This window comes from Aquarana catesbeiana, linkage group LG12, assembly GCF_042186555.1.
Source record: "Aquarana catesbeiana isolate 2022-GZ linkage group LG12, ASM4218655v1, whole genome shotgun sequence".
Taxonomy (NCBI): domain Eukaryota; kingdom Metazoa; phylum Chordata; class Amphibia; order Anura; family Ranidae; genus Aquarana; species Aquarana catesbeiana.
The window spans coordinates 241,615,283-241,634,488 of record NC_133335.1 but is presented as its reverse complement, the minus strand read 5'-3'; the positions used below and the strand labels follow the sequence as shown (position 1 = coordinate 241,634,488).

Genomic DNA, 19,206 nt, shown 5'->3' with positions numbered 1-19,206 from the left:
AAAGTCATTTTCAAACTTTTTAAATCTTCAGCTTTCATAAAAAAAAAAAAAGAAAAAAAACCTGGTGATCCTGTCGTGAAGGTCCTTTGTTCAGGGACTTCCTGTTATAGGGTGACAACGCTCTGTCCCTGTCTCCCAATTGTCGTCCTGCATTGTCACCCTATTACAAGCGCCCCCTAGTGTTGCTTACATAGGGGCCGTGCAGTCCTGCCCTTGATCTGAGGCTTTGTAGTTCTAGCCACATTTAGTTCTTCCAAGCTGACCACTTTTTTCCAACTCTGCAGACTTTCATTTTTTTTTTTTTTTTTTTTTCTTTTTCCTTCCTAGAAAAGTGAATTCCACCGTCTCGCCGAAGCTCGCATCTTCCTGAGCGACTGCCTGGCTTTGTGACAACTGCGTGACGTCCGAGGAAGGTGCCCGCATTTTTGCGCAAAACCAGAAGGAGCTTTTCAACGTCCTAAAGCCTCAACAAGGTACGGCGGGTTGCTGGCGGTGGGCAGAAGATGACGCGGGCCCTCAGTTGCGCCAATAATTGTTTGTCCTGCTTTTTTTTTTTTTTTTTTTTTTTTTTTTTTAATTTTATTTTTTCTCTTTTTTTCCCAGAAATGCGACTCTTCGCTCCACAGGTTGGTAGTGGCCTCCGTGAGTCCGCAGTCCGTGCCTTACTTCGCTGTGAAGTTCTCGTCTGTCCGTCTGCGAGGCGGCTAGGAAGCTCTGTGGGTTTCTGAAAAGTTTAGGTGAGATGTTGGCGCCAATGAGATCAACGCTGTACAGATTGCACAACGCAAACCCATTGCACGTTCAACATTTTTTGCATTTTCCAAGATGATGATAATATTATTATTTTTTATATATATATATATATATATATATATATATATATATATATATATATATATATATATAAATATATATATATATATATATATATATATATATATATATATATATATATATATATATATATATATATATATATATATATATATATATATATATATTAATATAATATATACACTTTTTTTTTTTTTTTTTAAGTATCTTTTCGGAATTTTTAGGTTTCATATATTTTTATAAATATAATTTTTTTTTTTTTTTTTTTCTTTTTTCTTTTACACACATACACACTGCCATTTTTTTCTCTCCCAGACTCCAGCAGCAGGAATCTTGCTAGCAAGGTCCACCTCCCCCTCCCCCCACAGAATACAAGGGGGCTTATTCTGCATTTGACTTTCCTTTTTTATAGCCTATGCAGCAAGCAACTCCTTTTGTATGGCTGCGGTGGGGGGGCGGAGCTCGGAACCGAACACCCCAAACCCTGTAGCCAGACCGTTCCATTTCAACATAAATCTTCCTGTACATATTTATTTATTTATTTATTTATTGCTATTTGTGTCCCATCAGGGAAATTTCCCTTCACTTCCTGTCCCATAGCCAAACAGGAAGTGAGTTCAAATCTCTGCAAATTGAGGAAATTCCTTGGGGACCCCAGATCACCAGAACTAGTGTGCCCATTGGAAGATTTCTTCTCTACTCCTGTTCTGGGGACAACCAAATTAGAGAGGGAGAATCTCTCTAAGGGGGGGGGGTTCACAGACAGCAATAAAAACTGACAGGGGTTACAATCCCATTCCACTCCATCAAAAACTTAAACAAATATGTTTTTTTTGCCTCTAGTTATACTTTTAACGGCACCCCCCCCCCCCCCAACCCCCCATGCATGGGAGACGCGTTTTTGGAAAAGAGTCAAGTACTTTTTTTTTTTTCTCGTATGTAGTGAATCTCGTTGAAATGAATGAAGTGCCCTACATGCGATGTGCGGAAATGCTCTTGCGTGAGGTATGGGAGGAGCTGGGCCAGCACAGGCCATATTTAGACACTCCAGGGGAGGACTTAGGACATGCTAGGAGTGAGCTGTGCTAGGGAATTAACTAGTCAAATTTGCAAGGAAGATCAGAGACATGTTGCAAAGCATTAAAAAAAATATTAGATAGATATCTTCTTCCTTCTTCCTTCCTCCACTTCTTTTTTAAAAAAAAAAAAAAAAAAATCTTTAGGGGGATACAAATAAGCTTGTAGGGAGGTATGGGAGGAGCTGGGCCAGCACCGGCAATAATTAGACACTCTAGGAGAGCACTCTGCTGGCATACAAGGAGGTGTATGGCATCTCCCGTCTCTCTCTCTCTTTCCCATAAGTCTGATACAATGGCTCTACTACACAGCAGTCCCTCTGCGCCCCTCCCCCCAGCAAAAGCTATACTATCGGTTGCTCCTTGAAACTAAAGTTTTTTTTTAAAAGAAGAGCGAACGCTCCAGGAGGTAGCATGCACCTTGTGATGCAAATTTTAAAAAACTTTATTTTTTTTTTTTTTTGTTTTCTTCTCTGGTGTTCTTTAAGTTGGTGACAGGTTCTCTTTTTAAAGGGGACTCTTAGATTAACTATACTGTATGCTTGATTACTGTGTATTATTATTATTATTATTATTATATAATACAGGATTTATGTATTGCCAGCCAGTTTTACGCAGCGCTTACAATATAAAAGGGAAGACAATACAGTTGCAATACAAGATGCTTAAGTGGGCGCTGCTCCTAAGAGCTTACAATCTAATAGGGTGGCGGTGTAATATCTGACGGTCTATTCTTCCTCCTCATCAGGCATCCATCATGTTTTTGACACGACGATCGCGGCAGATTTCAGCATCCTGGAGACGCAGAAAAGATTTCATCCAGCGGTTCCGGCGGCAGACGCGGGACGACACGCAGCCTTCCCCATGTTTGCCTCCGCCTGTCCCGGTAAGGAAGACGATCGATCTGGTAGTTGGGACTTCCTGTAACTTTTTTTTTTTTTTTTTTCTTTTTTTTTTTGCTGGGTCAATTCTCTTATTATTATTTTTATTTTTTTTTTTTTTTTCTATGCGGTCACAAGGAAAGTAAACGTCACTTGACTTGTGACAGCAATAGGCATGTGATCTTCTTCCCTTCTTCTTTTTTTTTTTTTTTTTTATTATATATTTATTTATATATTTTTTTGTGATCACATTCCCTCTGTTCCCACCTGCAAAAGAGCTGGGGGGAGGAGAAGCGGCACACTGAGCTTCCCAATGAATGGCTGTGCATCATGGGGTATGTCAGGACAAGTCTGATCATTGGAGGACAGCAGGCTGAGTTCCCAGCACAGCTAGAGGACTGACCACAGTGTGCTCTCATGCCTAGTGTGGTCAGTTTTCTTTTTTTTTTTAACTAGGAAAGCGGAGGGCAGGATCACCAGGGATTTCACATAAAGGAAGCAATACAAAGAGAACGGGAAACGTTCTCATACAAGTACATGGTACAGCCAGCCACATATCAGGAATATGAAGTGTTGGGGGTAACGAACGCTTTAACTTCCTGCCTTCAGACACACACCGAGGTGAGCGAGTTCAGGGAAATCCTTCTTCTTTATTTAGGTGTCCCCATTGAAAGAGTTCCCCCTCACTTCCTGTTCTGGTGACAACTCAAAATGTTGGGTTTCCCCCTCAATGGGTCCCCCCAGATCAAACCGAGAGAGAGATGGCGAGCCGGACTCTCCCCAGTGGGGGGCAGCAGGAACGATCAGATGCTGATGCCGATTGTCCTTGATGAAAGAACTAAAAACCCAATGACCGAAAGGGGCGGGGCCAGTCAGGCTGGGGCGGAATCGGCTAGATGATGCTGGACGACGCCCAGCCAGGGAATGAGGCCCGGGGCTCTATAGGACTTGCCTCAGCTTCTAATGCACATGGTGAGAAGCTCACAGTGTGCGGGTGAAACCGGAGGAAGCCGTTTCAGTTGTGCAAGAGGCAGGAAGGGGAGGGCGGAGGTCGGATTTAATGACATCCTCTGGCATTGAGGTCTCGGTGATTACAAAATATTTATTGGAAATGTTTAGCCAAAGCGGTGTGAAGGTCGGAGTCCAGATAAGGGATGAGGTCTATCGGGAGGAGCCGTGACGCCGGCCCAAAAGGGGGGGGGGGGCGGGGGGGGGGGTGGAGTTCCAGAATAGAAGAGGATTTGCTGTTGCCTTTTCCATCTAGCCAGCGGGTGAGGGGGCTAATCTCTCTGTGCCACATCTGGTCACGCTGGCACAGCCGCCTATCAATCGCATTGCGGCCCGCTCCTTCGCCCCCCCCCCCCCCCCTTTCCCTGCGGTGGAGCGCTGGTGAAAACAAAATATTAAAACGTATGTCAAGGAAACCCGCACCCCTCTCCGCAATACATGCGCATTTCCACTGCTGGTCGTTGGCTTTTTTTTTTTTTTTCTCACGCAAGTTAAAATGCACATTTTAGACCTGAAGATTTGTTAAGCGTCCCCCCGAAAGCAGAGACCCTGTAAAATAAAATGGCGGTAGCTGCAATTTTTTTTTTTTTTTTTTTTTTTGGGGTGTTGGGTCCCCCCCCCCCCCCCATATGTCTTATCATATTGACTCAACTGTTTATCACACCCGTATTTTCAGTGAGAAATACAAAAAAAAAGTAAGTTTTTTTTTTTTTGTTGTGTTTTTTTTCCTCCATTGCAAACACACACCATACTCAATTTTCGTGGCAAAATACACTCACCGGCCGCTTTATTAGGCACACCTGTTCAATCGCTTGGCAATTTGTTAGCGCCAATCACACAGGAGAGAGAGAGAGAGAGAGAGAGATAGAGAGAGAGAGAGAGAGAGAGAGAGAGAGAAGAGAGAGAGAGAGAGAGAGAGAGAGAGAGAGAGAGAAGAGAGAGAGAGAGAGAGAGAGAGATGAGAGAGAGAGAGAGAAGAGAGAGAGAGAGAGAGAGAGAGAGAGAGAGAGAGAGAGATAGATCTTTTGGTGGTAATGGCCACTTGTGTTTTTTTTTGTTTTTTATTTATTTTATTTTTTAATGCAACAACGCAGCTAGCAAGGAGATAAAGCAGCTATCTCCTTGCTAGCTGCGTTGTTGGACGGCCGTGGAGGGAAGAGGGGGGGGGGCTTGCTCCCTGTCTGTCCCATCTTCCTATGTGCTGTCTAAGGCTAGTTGCGTAGGCAGACCAGAAGCTCCTCTTACCACCACGGCGGTCCGACAACGCAGCTAGCAAGGAGATAGGAGACGGCTGCTTTGACACAAGGCACTTTTTCTTATCTGCGAGCGCTTGCTCGCTGGTTTGAAACATTTCAGCCGGTCGCGTGCGTGTTTGGAGAAAAGCAGCCCGTTGCCTTGCTAGCTGCCCCCCCATGTGGCCGTCCGAAAACACATCCAGCAAGGAGACGGCTGCTTTGACAGACGCGGCGCTCTTCTCCTTCTCCAAGCACTTGCTTGTCAGCTGAAATGTTCCAAACCAGCAGGTAAGTGCTCGGAGACAGAGAAAAGTGACATCTGTCAAAAAAAAAAAAGCCTTCTCCTATCTCCTTGCTAGCTGCGTTGTCGGACTGGCCCGCGGAGGGAGGAGGGGCTCCCTGTCTGTATACACAGCTAGCCTTAGACGGCACCTAGGAAGATGGGACAAAGTGCTACATGTAGCCAATTCCCTGGGGAAAAGAACACAATAATAACCATCAAAGCCAGACTTCATTTTCTTTACACTCCAATAATGCCGACCTACGTGCTTTTTTTACAAGGTAGGTGAAAGGTGGAACCGGCATAAAAACATTGCACAATGGCCCCGCCTCCTTGTTTTTCCCCAGCGTGTCAGAAGAGTACATAGAGAAGTGAAAGTGCTGATGTGAGCTGAAATCTGCTTTGTGTTTGCTCTGCTATAAATAAACGCTGAGCGATCGCCGACCCAAACCGTGACGCAGCAAAATCCTGCCGGTCGGGGGCGGAAAAAAATACGTCAATCACTTCGCTAATAAGTTACAGAGCAATTCCAATCTACCGAGAATATGTCTGCCAGGAATAACGAGCAGAACGGCTTCACCTCTTCTGGAAGGCCGTCCACAAGGTTTAGGAGGGTGTCTATGGGAAGGTTTGACCATTCTTCCAGAAGAGCATTTGTGAGGTCAGGCACTGATGTTGGATGAGAAGGCCTGGCTCGCAGTCTCCACTCTTGGACCCCTTTCACGCTGGAGCGTTTTGCAGGCGCTGTAGCGTTAGAAATAGTGCCTGCAAAACGCCCCAAAACAGCTGCTCCATTCACTCCAGTGTGGTAGCCCGGGGGCTTTCACACTGGAGCGGTGCGCTGGCAGGGCGTCAGAAAAAGTCCTGCCAGCAGCTTCTTTTGGATCGGTGAACTCACCGCTGCTCCCCATTGAAATCAATGGGGCAGCGCTGCGATAACCGCCAGCAAAACGCCACTCCGGCGGCGTTTTTGTGGGCGGATTTAACCCCTTTTCGGATGCTGGGGGGGGGGGGGGGGTTAAAACCTAAAAATAGCATCGCTTTACCTCTGCCTCTTTACCTTACCACAGTGACCCCTTTCACACTCAGGCGCTTTTTCAGGCGCTTTCACGCTAAAAAAAAAAAAACACCTGAAAAGCTCACGAAAAACGATTTCCATTAAAATCAATGAATGCTTTCACACTGGGGCAGTGCACTGGCAGGGCGGTGAAAAGACGCCCCTCTCCATTGAAATGTATGGAAAGCTCTTCAAAAGCACTCGGTGTTTTACTGGCAGTTTAGAAGCGCCTCAGTGTGAAAGGGGCCAAATTCATCCCAAAAGTGTTCTATCAGGTTGAGGTCAGGACTCTGTGCAGGCCAGTCAAGTTTCTCCACCCCCAAACTCGCTCATCCATGTTCTTTCCCTTTTTTAAAGACACAGCAAGCGGCACAAAGAAATACCTGCTGATCTGCACAAATTGCTCTCGGCTCCTAAAATCCTGCTGTGTGAAGACAGGACTGAAGAGGTGTCAGCCCTGCCCAGTTGCATTTTGCTAAACTGTTCAAACCCTCCACTCTCCTCCTCTCTACGATATAGACCCTCATTATTCTTCAGTCCAAGATAAGAAATTGGATAAGAAAACTCCTGTCAGTAACACACTTCCTGTCCTGGGGTGACCACACCCCCTCTCTGTACTGTAAGGAGTGGCAGTGTTGTCACCCTAAGACAGGAAGTGCATTAGGAAGTGTGTTGGGACTACATAACATCTTCCCTCTTATTTCTTCCCTTTTTTTTATCTCTATCTATTCATAACCAAGGGTGGAGATGTTCTACAGTCCACAGAAAGTTAGGAATAATGTAACCGATAAACATTCAGCACAGATTTCTGGCAAGTATTTTTTGTGTTTTTATAAAACGGATCTAACAAAAAGCCTGTAAGTAATGCACTTCCTGTCCTAAGGTGACAACGTTACCTCGCTGTATTGTAATGAGGAGGATCAATGTTGTCACGCTAGGGCAGAAATTGTTAAGTAAAGGGGAGGAGTTCTGTAGTCCTATCTTCATAACCTAGGGTGGAGGTGTTCTGCAGTCCACAGAGAGAGCTGGGGATAATGTAATTGATAACGGTCAGCACAGATATATGGCAGAATCAACTGGGTTTTTTGTTTTTATTTATTTTTTTGCATGTATCAAACTGATATAACAAAGCGCTTATCAATGGTGTATATTAAACGGCTAAAAGAGAAAAATAAGTGAAGTTCATGGCTCTAGAAAAGATCTAGTCAGTTTTTCTTTCTAGGTGGACATCAAACACCCATAGAAGGAAATGCAGAGATGGCTTTGTAGGTAAACAAAGTCATGTCACTGACAGTGCTGACATAAGATCACATGGCTTTGTTTATAAACAAATCCGTATTGGCGAAAACCTGAATTTGTGCCATGGCTTTGTTTGATAAATAAATCATTATTGGTGACACATGATATTTGGCTTGGCTCTGTTTATAAATCAATCCATGTTGGCGGCACCTGATATTTTTGGTTTTGGCTTTGTTTTTTATAAACAAATCCCATATCGGCCGGCGTTCAACACTTCACCATTCATTTTCATGCAGATTTGCTCATGATGTGCAAAGTGCGTTTTGTTAATGGCACCCCAATTTAAAAAAAAAATGCCTGTTTCTCTTTATGCAAAAGTGCATTAAACCTAGCAAAGTTTTAAAAAAAAAAAAAAAAAAAAAAAAACTTTTGATGCTCAAAAAAGGTGCACAAGCTACTTTGCTGCATTTATAGCGTTGCCATTGAAACGAGTGGCTGCCCTACATGTGTGTGTGATGCAAAACTGCGCGTATGTACAGCATGTTTTTGTGCAAATTTACTAAGAGCTAAATGTTAATGCAGGCTTCAAGATGCCTGGGATGTGACGTGGCTTTGTTTATATAAACAAAGCCAGATAAATGGCAGCTTCTTTCCTTTCTTTCCTCTTTTCTTTCGTCGTCTTTCCTCCTTTTCTTCCGTCGTCTTTCCTCCTTTTCTTCCGTCGTCTTTCCTCCTTTTCTTTCGTCGTCTTTCCTCCTTTTCTTTCGTCGTCTTTCCTCTTTTCTTTCGTCGTCTTTCCTCTTTTCTTTCGTCGTCTTTCCTCTTTTCTTTCGTCGTCTTTCCTCTTTTCTTTCGTCGTCTTTCCTCTTTTCTTTCGTCGTCTTTCCTCTTTTCTTTCGTCGTCTTTTCTCTTTTCTTTCGTCGTCTTTCCTCTTTTCTTTCGTCGTCTTTCCTCTTTTCTTTCGTCGTCTTTCCTCTTTTCTTTCGTCGTCTTTCCTCTTTTCTTTCGTCGTCTTTCCTCTTTTTTTCTTTTCTTTTGTCTTCTTTCCTCCTTTTCTTTTGTCTTCTTTCCCCCTTTTCTTTTGTCTTCTTTCCTCCTTTTCTTTTGTCTTCTTTCCTCCTTTTCTTTTGTCCTTCTTTCCTCCTTTTCTTTTGTCCTTCTTTCCTCCTTTTCTTTTGTCCTTCTTTCCTCCTTTTCTTTCGTCTTTTTCTTCCTCCCCTTTTTTTTTTTTCTTTCGCAGTGTCACATGACCAAAGTTTAGCAAACCCAAATCGATCACTGTTTTTGAGATGGACCCCCCTACATACATAATTATCTTTTATATTTATATATATATATATATATATATATATATATATATATATATATATATATATATATTACAGTGATTTATAGTTATGGGTTACAGTCCTGATTTTGCACATTAGAGAGACGAGATGTTTACCCCTTCTTCTTCCCTTTTTTTTTTTTTTTTTTTTTTTTTATTATAATATTATTTATTTTTATTATATAACTTTTAATTTTATTTTTTTTTTCTTTTTTCTCAGGGTGGGTCCAGTACGCGGAGCGGGTCCTGGGTGACTCAGTGATTCCTCATATCTGCACAGCAAAGTCTCCTCAGCAGATCATGGGATCGCTGGTGAAAGGATACTTCGCCTCTCACAAGGTCGGTCCGGCTGTCGCCGTGTCCTCTCTTTTTTTTTTTTTTTTTTTTTTTCTTTTGTTATGTCTGTCAACGCATTCCATTAATGAAGGTTCTTTTGTGAGAACACAATGCTCATTCTTTCTCTCTCCGTCCTCCCCAGAACGTGGCCCCTGACAAGATCTTCCACCTCACTGTGGCCCCGTGCTACGACCGGAAGATGGAAGCCCTCCGGGAGGACTATTACACCGAGCTGCACAACTGCCGGGACGTGGACTGCGTGCTGACGTCAGGTGAGGGTTCAGAGGATCAATTCAATAGGACAGAGGACATACACACAATGGTGGAGAATTCGTTGGCTAAGTATTGGTTTAACCCTTTTAAGCTGGCGGAATGTTGGCATTGGCCTTCAAGACTACCAGCTTCAGTCTCAAAGGGTGGCCTTTTGCAAGGAGCCACTAAGTGCTGTCATACTGGTTTGAGGCTCCAAATGCCAGTTGAGGGACCCTAGAAAGGTGCTACACTGCAAATTGGGGCTCTGCGAAGTGCTGCAGTGCTAATTAGGGCCCCCCCAAAATAGGGCTCTGCCACTGCTGATTGCAATGAATGTCAGTTGGTCCCCCTTAAGGTGTCGAAGCACTGGTCGGGAACCCTCCTCGAGGTGCCACATGGTTGGTTAAGGCACAAATCAAGGTGTTGCAGTGCCAGTTGGGCTCTTCTGTCAAGGAGCCACAACACAGTTTGGGGCCCTCGCAAAGTGCCACTGTACCAGTTAGGGCCCCCAAATAACTGTGGCCCCCAGTGCTGGTTTTAGCCCCCGCCAGTTTGGCACCCTCAAGGTTCTGTGGCACTGCTTGGGGCTCCCCATAAAGGTGCTGCAAAGTAGGTGATCCTTCCCCACTTAAGGTGGCATAGCAAGAATTGGGCCTGCTCTGAAGGTACAACCAGTTCCAGTTGGGGCCCCCACAAGGTGCCACCAGTTGTGGGGGGGGGGGGGGGCCTTTCAAGGTGACACAGCACCTGCAGCCTTAAGGTGCGCAATTGGGGCCCCTCTGAAGTTGCGCCAGTTGGGCCCCTCCTTAAGGTGCACCAGAGTTTGGGTCCATCCTCAAGGTGCTCCAGCGTTGGTTGGGGTCCCCCCTCAAGGTTCAACAATCCCAGTTGTGGGCCCCCTTTAAGGTGACGCAGTACCTTAGGAAACCCCCTTGGGTGTCGCAGTGCTGGTTGTGGCCACCCCCCCCTTTAAGGTGTTGCAGCACCTGTTGGAACCCTCTCTGAAGGTATGGCCGTGCAGGTTGGGGTCACAGCTGAATGAATGTTGCAGTTCCATGTAGGAGAACTGTCCTGTCCTGTCCTGCATCTGACATGCCGTCTGCTTTGTATTCCAGGGGAGGTGATGCAGATTATGGAGCAGAGGAACATTTCCATCAAAGAGATTCCAGAGTCTCCTCTGGAGAACATGTGAGTGATTTGTGTTGCTGCCAGAAGAAAATTCCTGAAGGTCTCCCGAGGCCACGAGACACATTCTTCTGACACTGTTGTTGTTGTTTCTATATGTGGCAATGCCTTAAACTACAATCCCAGCAGAAGGCTGCTCCAACCGGACCTCAACGCCAGCAGCTTCTGCGGAATTTTACTTTTGTGTCTTTTATTGGTCCCAAGTAAGCCTTAAGGACACCACAAACCAAATATTGCTACATTAGGGGTTTGTTACATTTTGGTAACAAACCAAACCCCGCCCCCCTCCCATAACACAGATGGCTCCTAACTGAGCTTTACTGTCTCATGGTGTGATCACCTCATTAATTGAAAGGTCCCAGGGCACCTCTCATGGGACAGCAGGAGAAAGGGGAAGACCATTTGTAAACTTTCTTGATTTTCCTGTTTGTTTTTAAGAGATAAAAAAATCAAATTTTCAGGAGTCAGAGTTGCGCTGTGTACAGTGGTCGCATGTATAGGAATAGCGCACCCTGCATGCTGGGAGGGGGATGGGCTCGGGTTATTGAGAATGGAGGGAGAAATGCATACAGGGATTTTATGCATAAATTAATGCATACGGGGATTTTATGCATAAATAATGCATACAGGGATTTTATGCATAAATTAATGCATACGGGGATTTTATGCATAAATAATGCATACAGGGATTTTATGCATAAATTAATGCATACGGGGATTTTATGCATAAAGTCCCACCACCTGATAATCCCTTGAGAATTTCACCCTTGAAAGGGCTTCTGCTTAAAAATAAGGGGGGGAGAAGTCATCTTTATCCCTTTTTTTTAATAAGAATTAGATTTAGATTATGATTATTATTATTATAGTATATATAATTATTAAATATATATAAATTTTTTTTTTCCTTTAATTCTTATTAAAACAAAGATGGTGGTGTTTTGTTATTAATATTATTTTTAATAATAATAATAAAAGTTTTTTTTTTTTTTTTTTTTTTTTTTTATAGTAAATCATATTTATTATTTACTACTACTAATTTTTTTATTATTCTTTTATTATTAGATAAAGGTGACTTATTACTATTATCTGTTTTAGTAAGAATTCCATTTAAAAATGTATTAATAGTAAATAATAATTTTATAATATTTACTAGTACTTTTATTAATAACAACGCCTCCATCTTTGTTTTAATAAGAATTAAATAAATTATTATTATTATTTTTATTATTTCCTCTTTATCTGTTTTAATATTACATTTAAAAACATTATATTACTATTATTTATTTAATAATGTGTATTTGCAATATAATCGTGTAGGATCAAATATAAGTCCAATTTGGGCAGTTTTCAGGCATTTTAGCGCTAGAAATAGCGCCTGAAAACTGCCTCCCATTCCTTACAATGGGTGCTTTCACACTGGGGGCGGTGCGCTTGCGGGACGTTGGTAAAAGTCCTGTGAGCAGCATCTTTAGGGCGGTTTTGGGAGCGCTGTATACAACGCCCCTGCCCATTGCAATGAATGGGCAGCGCTTCTGAAGTGCCTGAAAAGTGATTCGGAAGCGCCGCAACACGGGGGTGTTTAACCCCTTCTTTGGGGTTAACAGTGCCCCACTAGTGGCTGAAAAGCACCGCTAAAACGAGCTACGCTTTTACCGCTAACGCACGGGCGGCCCCAGTGTGAAAGGGGTCTTTTTGGTTCACAAATGTCTCACGCAGATCAGCCCCTGCTGCAGCCTCTCACCTTGTGACTTGCTACAAAGTTACAGTGCTGCAGTCTGGAGGAGAAGAGGAGACAGGAAATGCTTCCTTTTGCCTGCAGCAGACTGATGACATAATCTCAGCCTAGGCGAAGTCGCTGGACTGGAGCCCAGGATGGCTTTTTAATGATTCTACCAGGGATTCCAAGTGGCGGCAGAACTTGCGACATGCCCGTTTTTACACGTGTGTAAAAATTGTGCCAAGATTTGGTACCTGAGCTTCTTTGACCTGACAAACGCACATAGGCGAAGCCTATCCACGGGAATGCACAATACATGGTTGAAACGCGCGTGAATTGCACTTTTAAAATCCCGAGAGGGAACCCGCGTTCCCACTATGCTATATGTGACCGGGGGGGGGGTCTAGAGCAGCAAAGAGGCGGATTGTACTCTCTATATGTGGCTTATCCTTTAACTGGTTTTATCTCGGTATTAATTCAGCATTCTGCTGTCTGATGGGAGCTAAATAGGGAATTTTCTGGACTGGACAGTGAGGCATTGTAAAAAATGTGCACATTATGGGGGGGGATTTGCTAAAACTGGAGCACACAGAATCTGGCACAGCCGTACGTGACAGCCAATCAGCATCTAACTTCAGCTTGTTCAATGAAGCTTTGTCAGTAAAACCTGGAAGCTGATTGGCTCCCATGCACAGCTGCACCAGGTTTTGCACTCTCCAGTTTTAGTAAATCAACCCCAAAAAAGTCCAAAAGATCCTTCCATTCAGAATCAGTCTGCAAAGGACATGGTGGAACAATCAAGCTTATTCTTCAGCAGAAGCTGGTAGGACTCTGCATCATGTGCACTTCTCCTTTAAATGATGATTTCCTGTATGTTTGGGTTTTTTTTGTTTTGTTTTTTTTTTTTTTATAATTCTTCCCTTTTTTATCACAGCAGTTCATTATTTCCAGTAGTTTGTTCTCCATTCCTGAGCGGTTTTTCCTTCCCCCACCGTGGGAGTTTCATCAGATGATTGGGATTTGTACCATGTGACTAGTCAGCGCTTTACTTCCATGTGATCTCGCTTTCCATTTCCTCCTGATTTTTCTTTTTTTTTTTTTCCGCAGCTTCGGAGGGACGTGCTGTGCGTCTGTGCGCCACGAAGGCACCGGCTCCGACGGGTACCTCGCACACCTCTTCCGCCACGCCGCCAAGGAATTGTTCGGTACAGACGTCCAGGAGATTACGTATAAGACTCTAAAGTGAGTTCTGGATGGAGCTGATGATTTTTCGAGTATAATAAAAATAAGTTCTCATTTCCAAAGGAATAATAAATGGAAATTTAAAGTCCCTGTTGTGTGTTTGTTTTTTTTTTTTGTTTTTTAATTTATTTAATTATTTATTTAATGTTTTGTTTTTTTGCACAGGAACAAAGACTTCCAGGAAGTGTGCCTAGAAAAAGACGGCGAGACTGTTCTGCGTTTTGCAGCTGCCTACGGCTTCCGAAACATCCAGAACATGGTGCTGAAACTGCGCAAAGGGAAGTTCCACTATCACTTCGTGGAGGTTCTGGCCTGCCCCGGAGGTAGGTGGTTTCGGAAGCTCTTATTTGCTGCTTCACTTATGGGGGCAGCCATTGTATAGTTGGGGCGGTGTTTCAGAAAAATGGGTCAACAGGCTCATCGGCATTGGAAGTCTCCCGTGTTTTCATCATGGCCACTTTTTTTCTTTTTGGTGCCGATAGATGGGTACAACAAGCGTTCTGTGCAGCCATTGGCTCCTGGTGGGACCTGAAGCCGGGCAGAGTAAAGATCCGAAGGTCTGAATCTGAAGCCTGTCTTCATGAGATTGTTCAGAAGAGCACGTGGAGCTTTTAGGCTTGACGCGTTTCTGCCTGTCACGTGTAGGGCAGCATATTCATTTTCAGTTGGCAGCACTACGTGCCAGAAACGTGGAAAAGAAATCTGACTGTTTCTCCAAAAGACTAATAAAAAGATTTGTTGTCTTAGTGAGAAAGTCTGTCCATGTGCAGTATAGTATACACTCAATACTTGGTCGGGGCTCCTTTTTCATGAATTACGTTATCTATGCGGCGTGGCATGGAGGAGATCATCCTGTGGCACTGCTGAGGTGTTATGGAAGGTCAGGTTTCTTTGATAGTGGCCTTCATCTCCTCTGCATTGTTGGGTCTGGTGTCTCTCATCTTCCTCTTGACAATTCCCCACAGATTCTCTATGGGGTTTAGGTCAGGCGAGTTTGCCAGCCAATCAAGCACAGTGATCCCATGATCATGTGACCCAGGTATCGGTAGTGTGGGGCAGGTGCCAAGTCCTGCTGGAAAATGAAATTGGCATCTCCATAAATCTGGTCAGCAGAGGGAAGCATGAAGAGCTCTAGAGGGCTGCCGCTGACTTTGAACTTGATAAAGCACAGAGGACCAACACCAGCAGATGACACGGCCCCCCCCAAATCATCATGGACTGTGAAAACTTCACACTGGACCTCATGCAGACTTGAGATTCTGTGCCTCTCCTCTCTTCCTCCAGACTCTGGGACAGCGATTTCCAAATGAAATGCAAAATTTTCCACAGTCGGTGATGATTTGGTGGGCCGTGTCATCTGCTGGTGTTGGTCCCCTGTGTTCTATCGGATCCAAAAGTCAGCGCAGCTCTCTAGCAGGACATTCTAGAGCTCTTGATGCTTCCCTCTGCTGACCAGCTTCGTGGAGATGCTGATTTTATTTTCCAGCAGGACTTGCACCGGCCCACACTGCCCAAAACTACCAAAAACTGGTCACATGATCATGGTATCACTGTGCTTGATTGGCCAGCAAACTCGCCTGACCTAAACCCCATAGAGAGTCTGTGGGGTATTGTCAGGAGGAAGATGAGAGACACCAGATCCAACAATGAAGATGAGCTGAAGGCCGCTATTAAAGCAACCTGACCTTCCGATAACACCTCAGCAGTGCCCCAGTCTGATCTCCTCCATGCCACGCCGCATTGATGCCGTAATTCATGCAAAAGAAGCCCCGACCAAGTATTGAGTATATACGTATACTGTACATGGACAGACTTCTCACTAAGCCAACATTTCTCTATTAAAAATCCTTCTTTTTTTTTTTTATTTTTTTTTTTCCTTATGTAATTTTCTGAGATACTGGGTTTTCACTAGCTGTAAGCCATAATCATCAAAATTTAAAGAGAAATGCTTAAAATACATCACTCTGTGTGTAATGCATCTATGTACAATAGTTTCACTTTTTTGAATTGAGTTACTGAAATTTAACTTTTTTGATGATATTCTAATGTTACGAGATGTACCTGTATTTACCCCTTTTATGCCCCCATCACCCCTAGGCTGCCTGAACGGAAAAGGCCAAGCGCAGACGGCGGACGGGAAACCGGAACGGGCGATGCTGCAGGAGATGAAGCCTTGTACACCCGAGTCCCGGTGCAGAGCCCGCAGGATAACCCGCACATACCGGAGCTGTACACTACCTGGCTGGAGGGCGCTGAGTCGCAGAAATCCAGGGAAATGCTACACACCAAATTCGTACCCACAGCCCAGAACACCGCGCGGGGTGGACATGAAATGGTGAGGCCTGCGGACTCGTGCTGCTTCTATGCAATGGACTGGGTGGATGCTGCCGGCAACCAGCATGTCTTCTGCCTCCCCCCCCCCCCCCCCCCCCCCCCCCCCCCAGGAGACGAGACAACATGGCCGATGCTCGCGCCTTGGGCAGGAGGGTGCCCCTGGATGAAATCGGATGAACCGGTTGGCTCAGACTTTGTTATAGGTTCAAATTGCTGACTGATCATTTTTTTTTTTTTTTCTTTTTTTTTTATTTGGTGTGCCATTCTTGGACCAGTTCTAAGCGTTTTGGCCTTGTCTGACTTACAGCGAAACTTCTAACCCTTTGCTGCTAGGTCAGCCTGGGTGGCGCCAAAAAGGGTTTCATTTGCAGTGCGTGTTTATCGTCTCATTTATACATAAATGCCTTATTTTTTCCCTCGGCCGTTGCTTCAGACCCAACCTTCCTGCCATCTTGGTGGAACCTTCTGTCTACTGTGGTGGTTCAGACCTTGGTGGACAAAGGGTCTTCACTATTTCCAAAACTGCTTAGCGGGTTTCAAGAGGTTATCCCATTTTTAAGTATATCTCAAAACCAATTTTTATTTTTAGTAGGATAGAGTTGGGAAAGGTTGGTTTTTGGGGTTATATATATATTTTTTTTTTTTCACTTCCTGTCCAGTAGACACAGGAAGTGAGAAGAAATCTGCCCAAATAGTGGGCTTTAAAATTTTGGATTTCCCATTACTTTCTGCCCTGGTGACACCAGTGCAAAATAGAGATGGGGTGTAGACTGCATTAATAACCTGACGGGGGTACTAACTCTTCCACATTACATCTACATTTTTGACTGATAACCCTTTTTTTTTTTTTTTTTTTTATAGATGAATTTGATTTAGTTTTTGTAAACAGGCATGGGAAACACAAATATAGTCTTCTATCCAAAAGTGCCCCATTACCTCGATTTTAGGGGACTCGCCTTCTGTTTTGGTATGGGTACTTGCTGGGATAAGGCTGATTGTCAAGAACCCTGCTACCGGACAAGCAACCCAAGGCAGCCAATAGATCACGGGTCTCCAAGCTTTCTAAACCAAGGGCCAGTTTACTGTCCTTTTTAATACTATTTAGGGGCCGGACTGTGGCCATTGAAAGTAGAAATTGTTTAACCACCCCTCCCGAGTACATGCAAATATGTACTAGGGGGAGGAATAGTGCCCCATCATTGGTGTCAGTGTGAGGACAGAGACCCTACGGGCTTGATAAAGGCAGGCAAAGGGCCGCATCCAGCCCCTGGGCCATAGTTTGGAGGCCACTGCAATAGATGAGGCTGTTGACTTCAGTGGCCAAACAAAGCTGCACCATGAGTCACTGTATATTTCACGCGGTTGCCTTTTTTGGCACAATGTGCCTCAGGGTGACACGGAGCTGGTGGTCAACCAGTCACAGCCCCAGATGTCATCAAAGTAAATAGAGCTCGGTAAGCTGGACAGTGGTCATCAAGGTGGACAGGATCATTGAGCTGGAAAGGGGTCATCAAAATAGGTAGAAAGGCCGTAAGGTGGACAGGGGTCATGAAGGTGGATAGATGGAAGGTTCTTTGATGACCAGGCTTCAACAGGCACCACTCTAGCTGGAACCCCCCCCCCCCATGACTGAAGAGCTCCATCCTTCGAGGGCTACAATTTCTATGTTCGGTCTTCTTCAGCCTCTTTACAAAAAATATAAGCAAACCTCTTATGGGGCTTTGCTTCTTCTATTATAATGTCTTCTGTGTCCTAGTTGCATGTGCATTGTGGTGGCCATTTTGTATGAATTCCCATCACCTCAGCATAATCGGCTGAGCTACTAAATATAAGATTGGTTAAAAAAAAAATGGGCATCCTCTACCCAGGTAACCTGTTTAAATGCGAATTCTGTGGTACACTTGCTTTGCCTTAGTCTTGGAAGTCCCTTACATGAACTTGATGCTGCTACCTACCCTACCAGCAGGAGCAATGGGTACCAGATGTAGCACTCGAAGATGTTGGCACAAATGCCATCTGATCTTCCTCGAACCCGCCACGATATTGTCTTCACGAGTTGCGTCCATTTCCTGTGGTTGGTTGTACTCTCCATTTTTATTTTTATCTGAAGTCTCAAAGCAGTATTTGTTCTAGAAGGAGCACAGGGTTCTGAGTAAATCCCAGAACGTCGAGCTCTAAGATGTTGTTGCATATCAAGACCATACGTGATCGTAACGTATATTGGCATTTTTTAGTCGTCCATGTTTATTTATATTTTCTGTAATACTTTGTGACAAATTGTGATTATAGATAATCTCTTAGACTTGTTTTAGTCAATGTATACACTATGAATGCATAGCTTTTCATATTATGATCATCCTCCCTGGACCTGGAAGTCAATTGGGAGACCTAACCCGTCACATCAGAGACCCAACAAGGACCCTCTAAGGATCTCTTACTGTAAGTTACTGTAAGGATACTTTTCAAATTTACTTCCCTCTCGTTGTTTTATGTCTGTTGTGGTGGTGTTTTCTTTTTGTTTCGTTTTTTTTAAATATGTTGTCTTTTTTTTCTGCATTAAAAGAGTTTGAGGAAGCCTTTGATGGGTTGTCCACTGCCTTGTGTGTCTGTTTTTTTTGTTTTTGTTTTTTATTATTGCACCCCAGCCAAAACATTTCTCTTCCATTTGATTGGGGAGATTTCCCTTCACTCCATATCTCCCCCCCCCCCCCCCCCGACAAGCGGAGGAAATTCCTTCGACAGTTGTTACTGAAGGAGTTGTCCCCACTGGAAGACTTTTTTTATTTATTTTTTTATTTATTTATTTATTTATGTATTTATTTTGCCCCAATTTTGTAATGATCACCAGTACCAGGGCCAATTTTCCTAGTGGTGGTGCAAACAACCGTAAAACTTGATGGGGTCGCCACTCAATCCAAAACTTTAAAAAAAAGTTGACTTTTAGATACACTTTGATACAACCATCTTAAGAGGTAGTTTTTTTTATTCTCCTCCCCCTCCTAATTTTAAAGGGCTAAAGTCTGTTTACAGGACTAGTAGAATCTAACCCTCAATACACATTTCCTTGCTCATAAAGCTGTCTGACTTGCCAGATTGAGTGACTGAAGTTTTAAAAGATTCCTGCCAGCTCTCCCCCCCTCATATCGTAAATCACCATAGCAATCAGCATTCCCGATAGACAGGTTAGCAGCCAAAACGCTAA

At 43.9% G+C, this 19,206-nt stretch overlaps 1 protein-coding gene across 1 annotated transcript in view; it reads left to right on the top strand.

The window, feature by feature from the left end:
- The window catches only part of NARF (nuclear prelamin A recognition factor), a 27,094-nt gene extending 8,510 nt beyond the window's left edge, over positions 1 to 18,584 (top strand). The window contains 13 exon segments of the mRNA XM_073606473.1: positions 604 to 681; positions 683 to 737; positions 2,659 to 2,717; positions 2,719 to 2,760; positions 2,763 to 2,796; positions 9,159 to 9,277; positions 9,417 to 9,546; positions 10,642 to 10,714; positions 13,536 to 13,670; positions 13,836 to 13,993; positions 15,768 to 15,839; positions 15,842 to 15,990; positions 15,992 to 18,584. Of these exon segments, the coding sequence (XP_073462574.1) occupies positions 604 to 681; positions 683 to 737; positions 2,659 to 2,717; positions 2,719 to 2,760; positions 2,763 to 2,796; positions 9,159 to 9,277; positions 9,417 to 9,546; positions 10,642 to 10,714; positions 13,536 to 13,670; positions 13,836 to 13,993; positions 15,768 to 15,839; positions 15,842 to 15,990; positions 15,992 to 16,009 (1,122 nt within the window). The 3' untranslated portion in view covers positions 16,010 to 18,584.
- Positions 18,585 to 19,206: the final 622 nt, after the last annotated feature.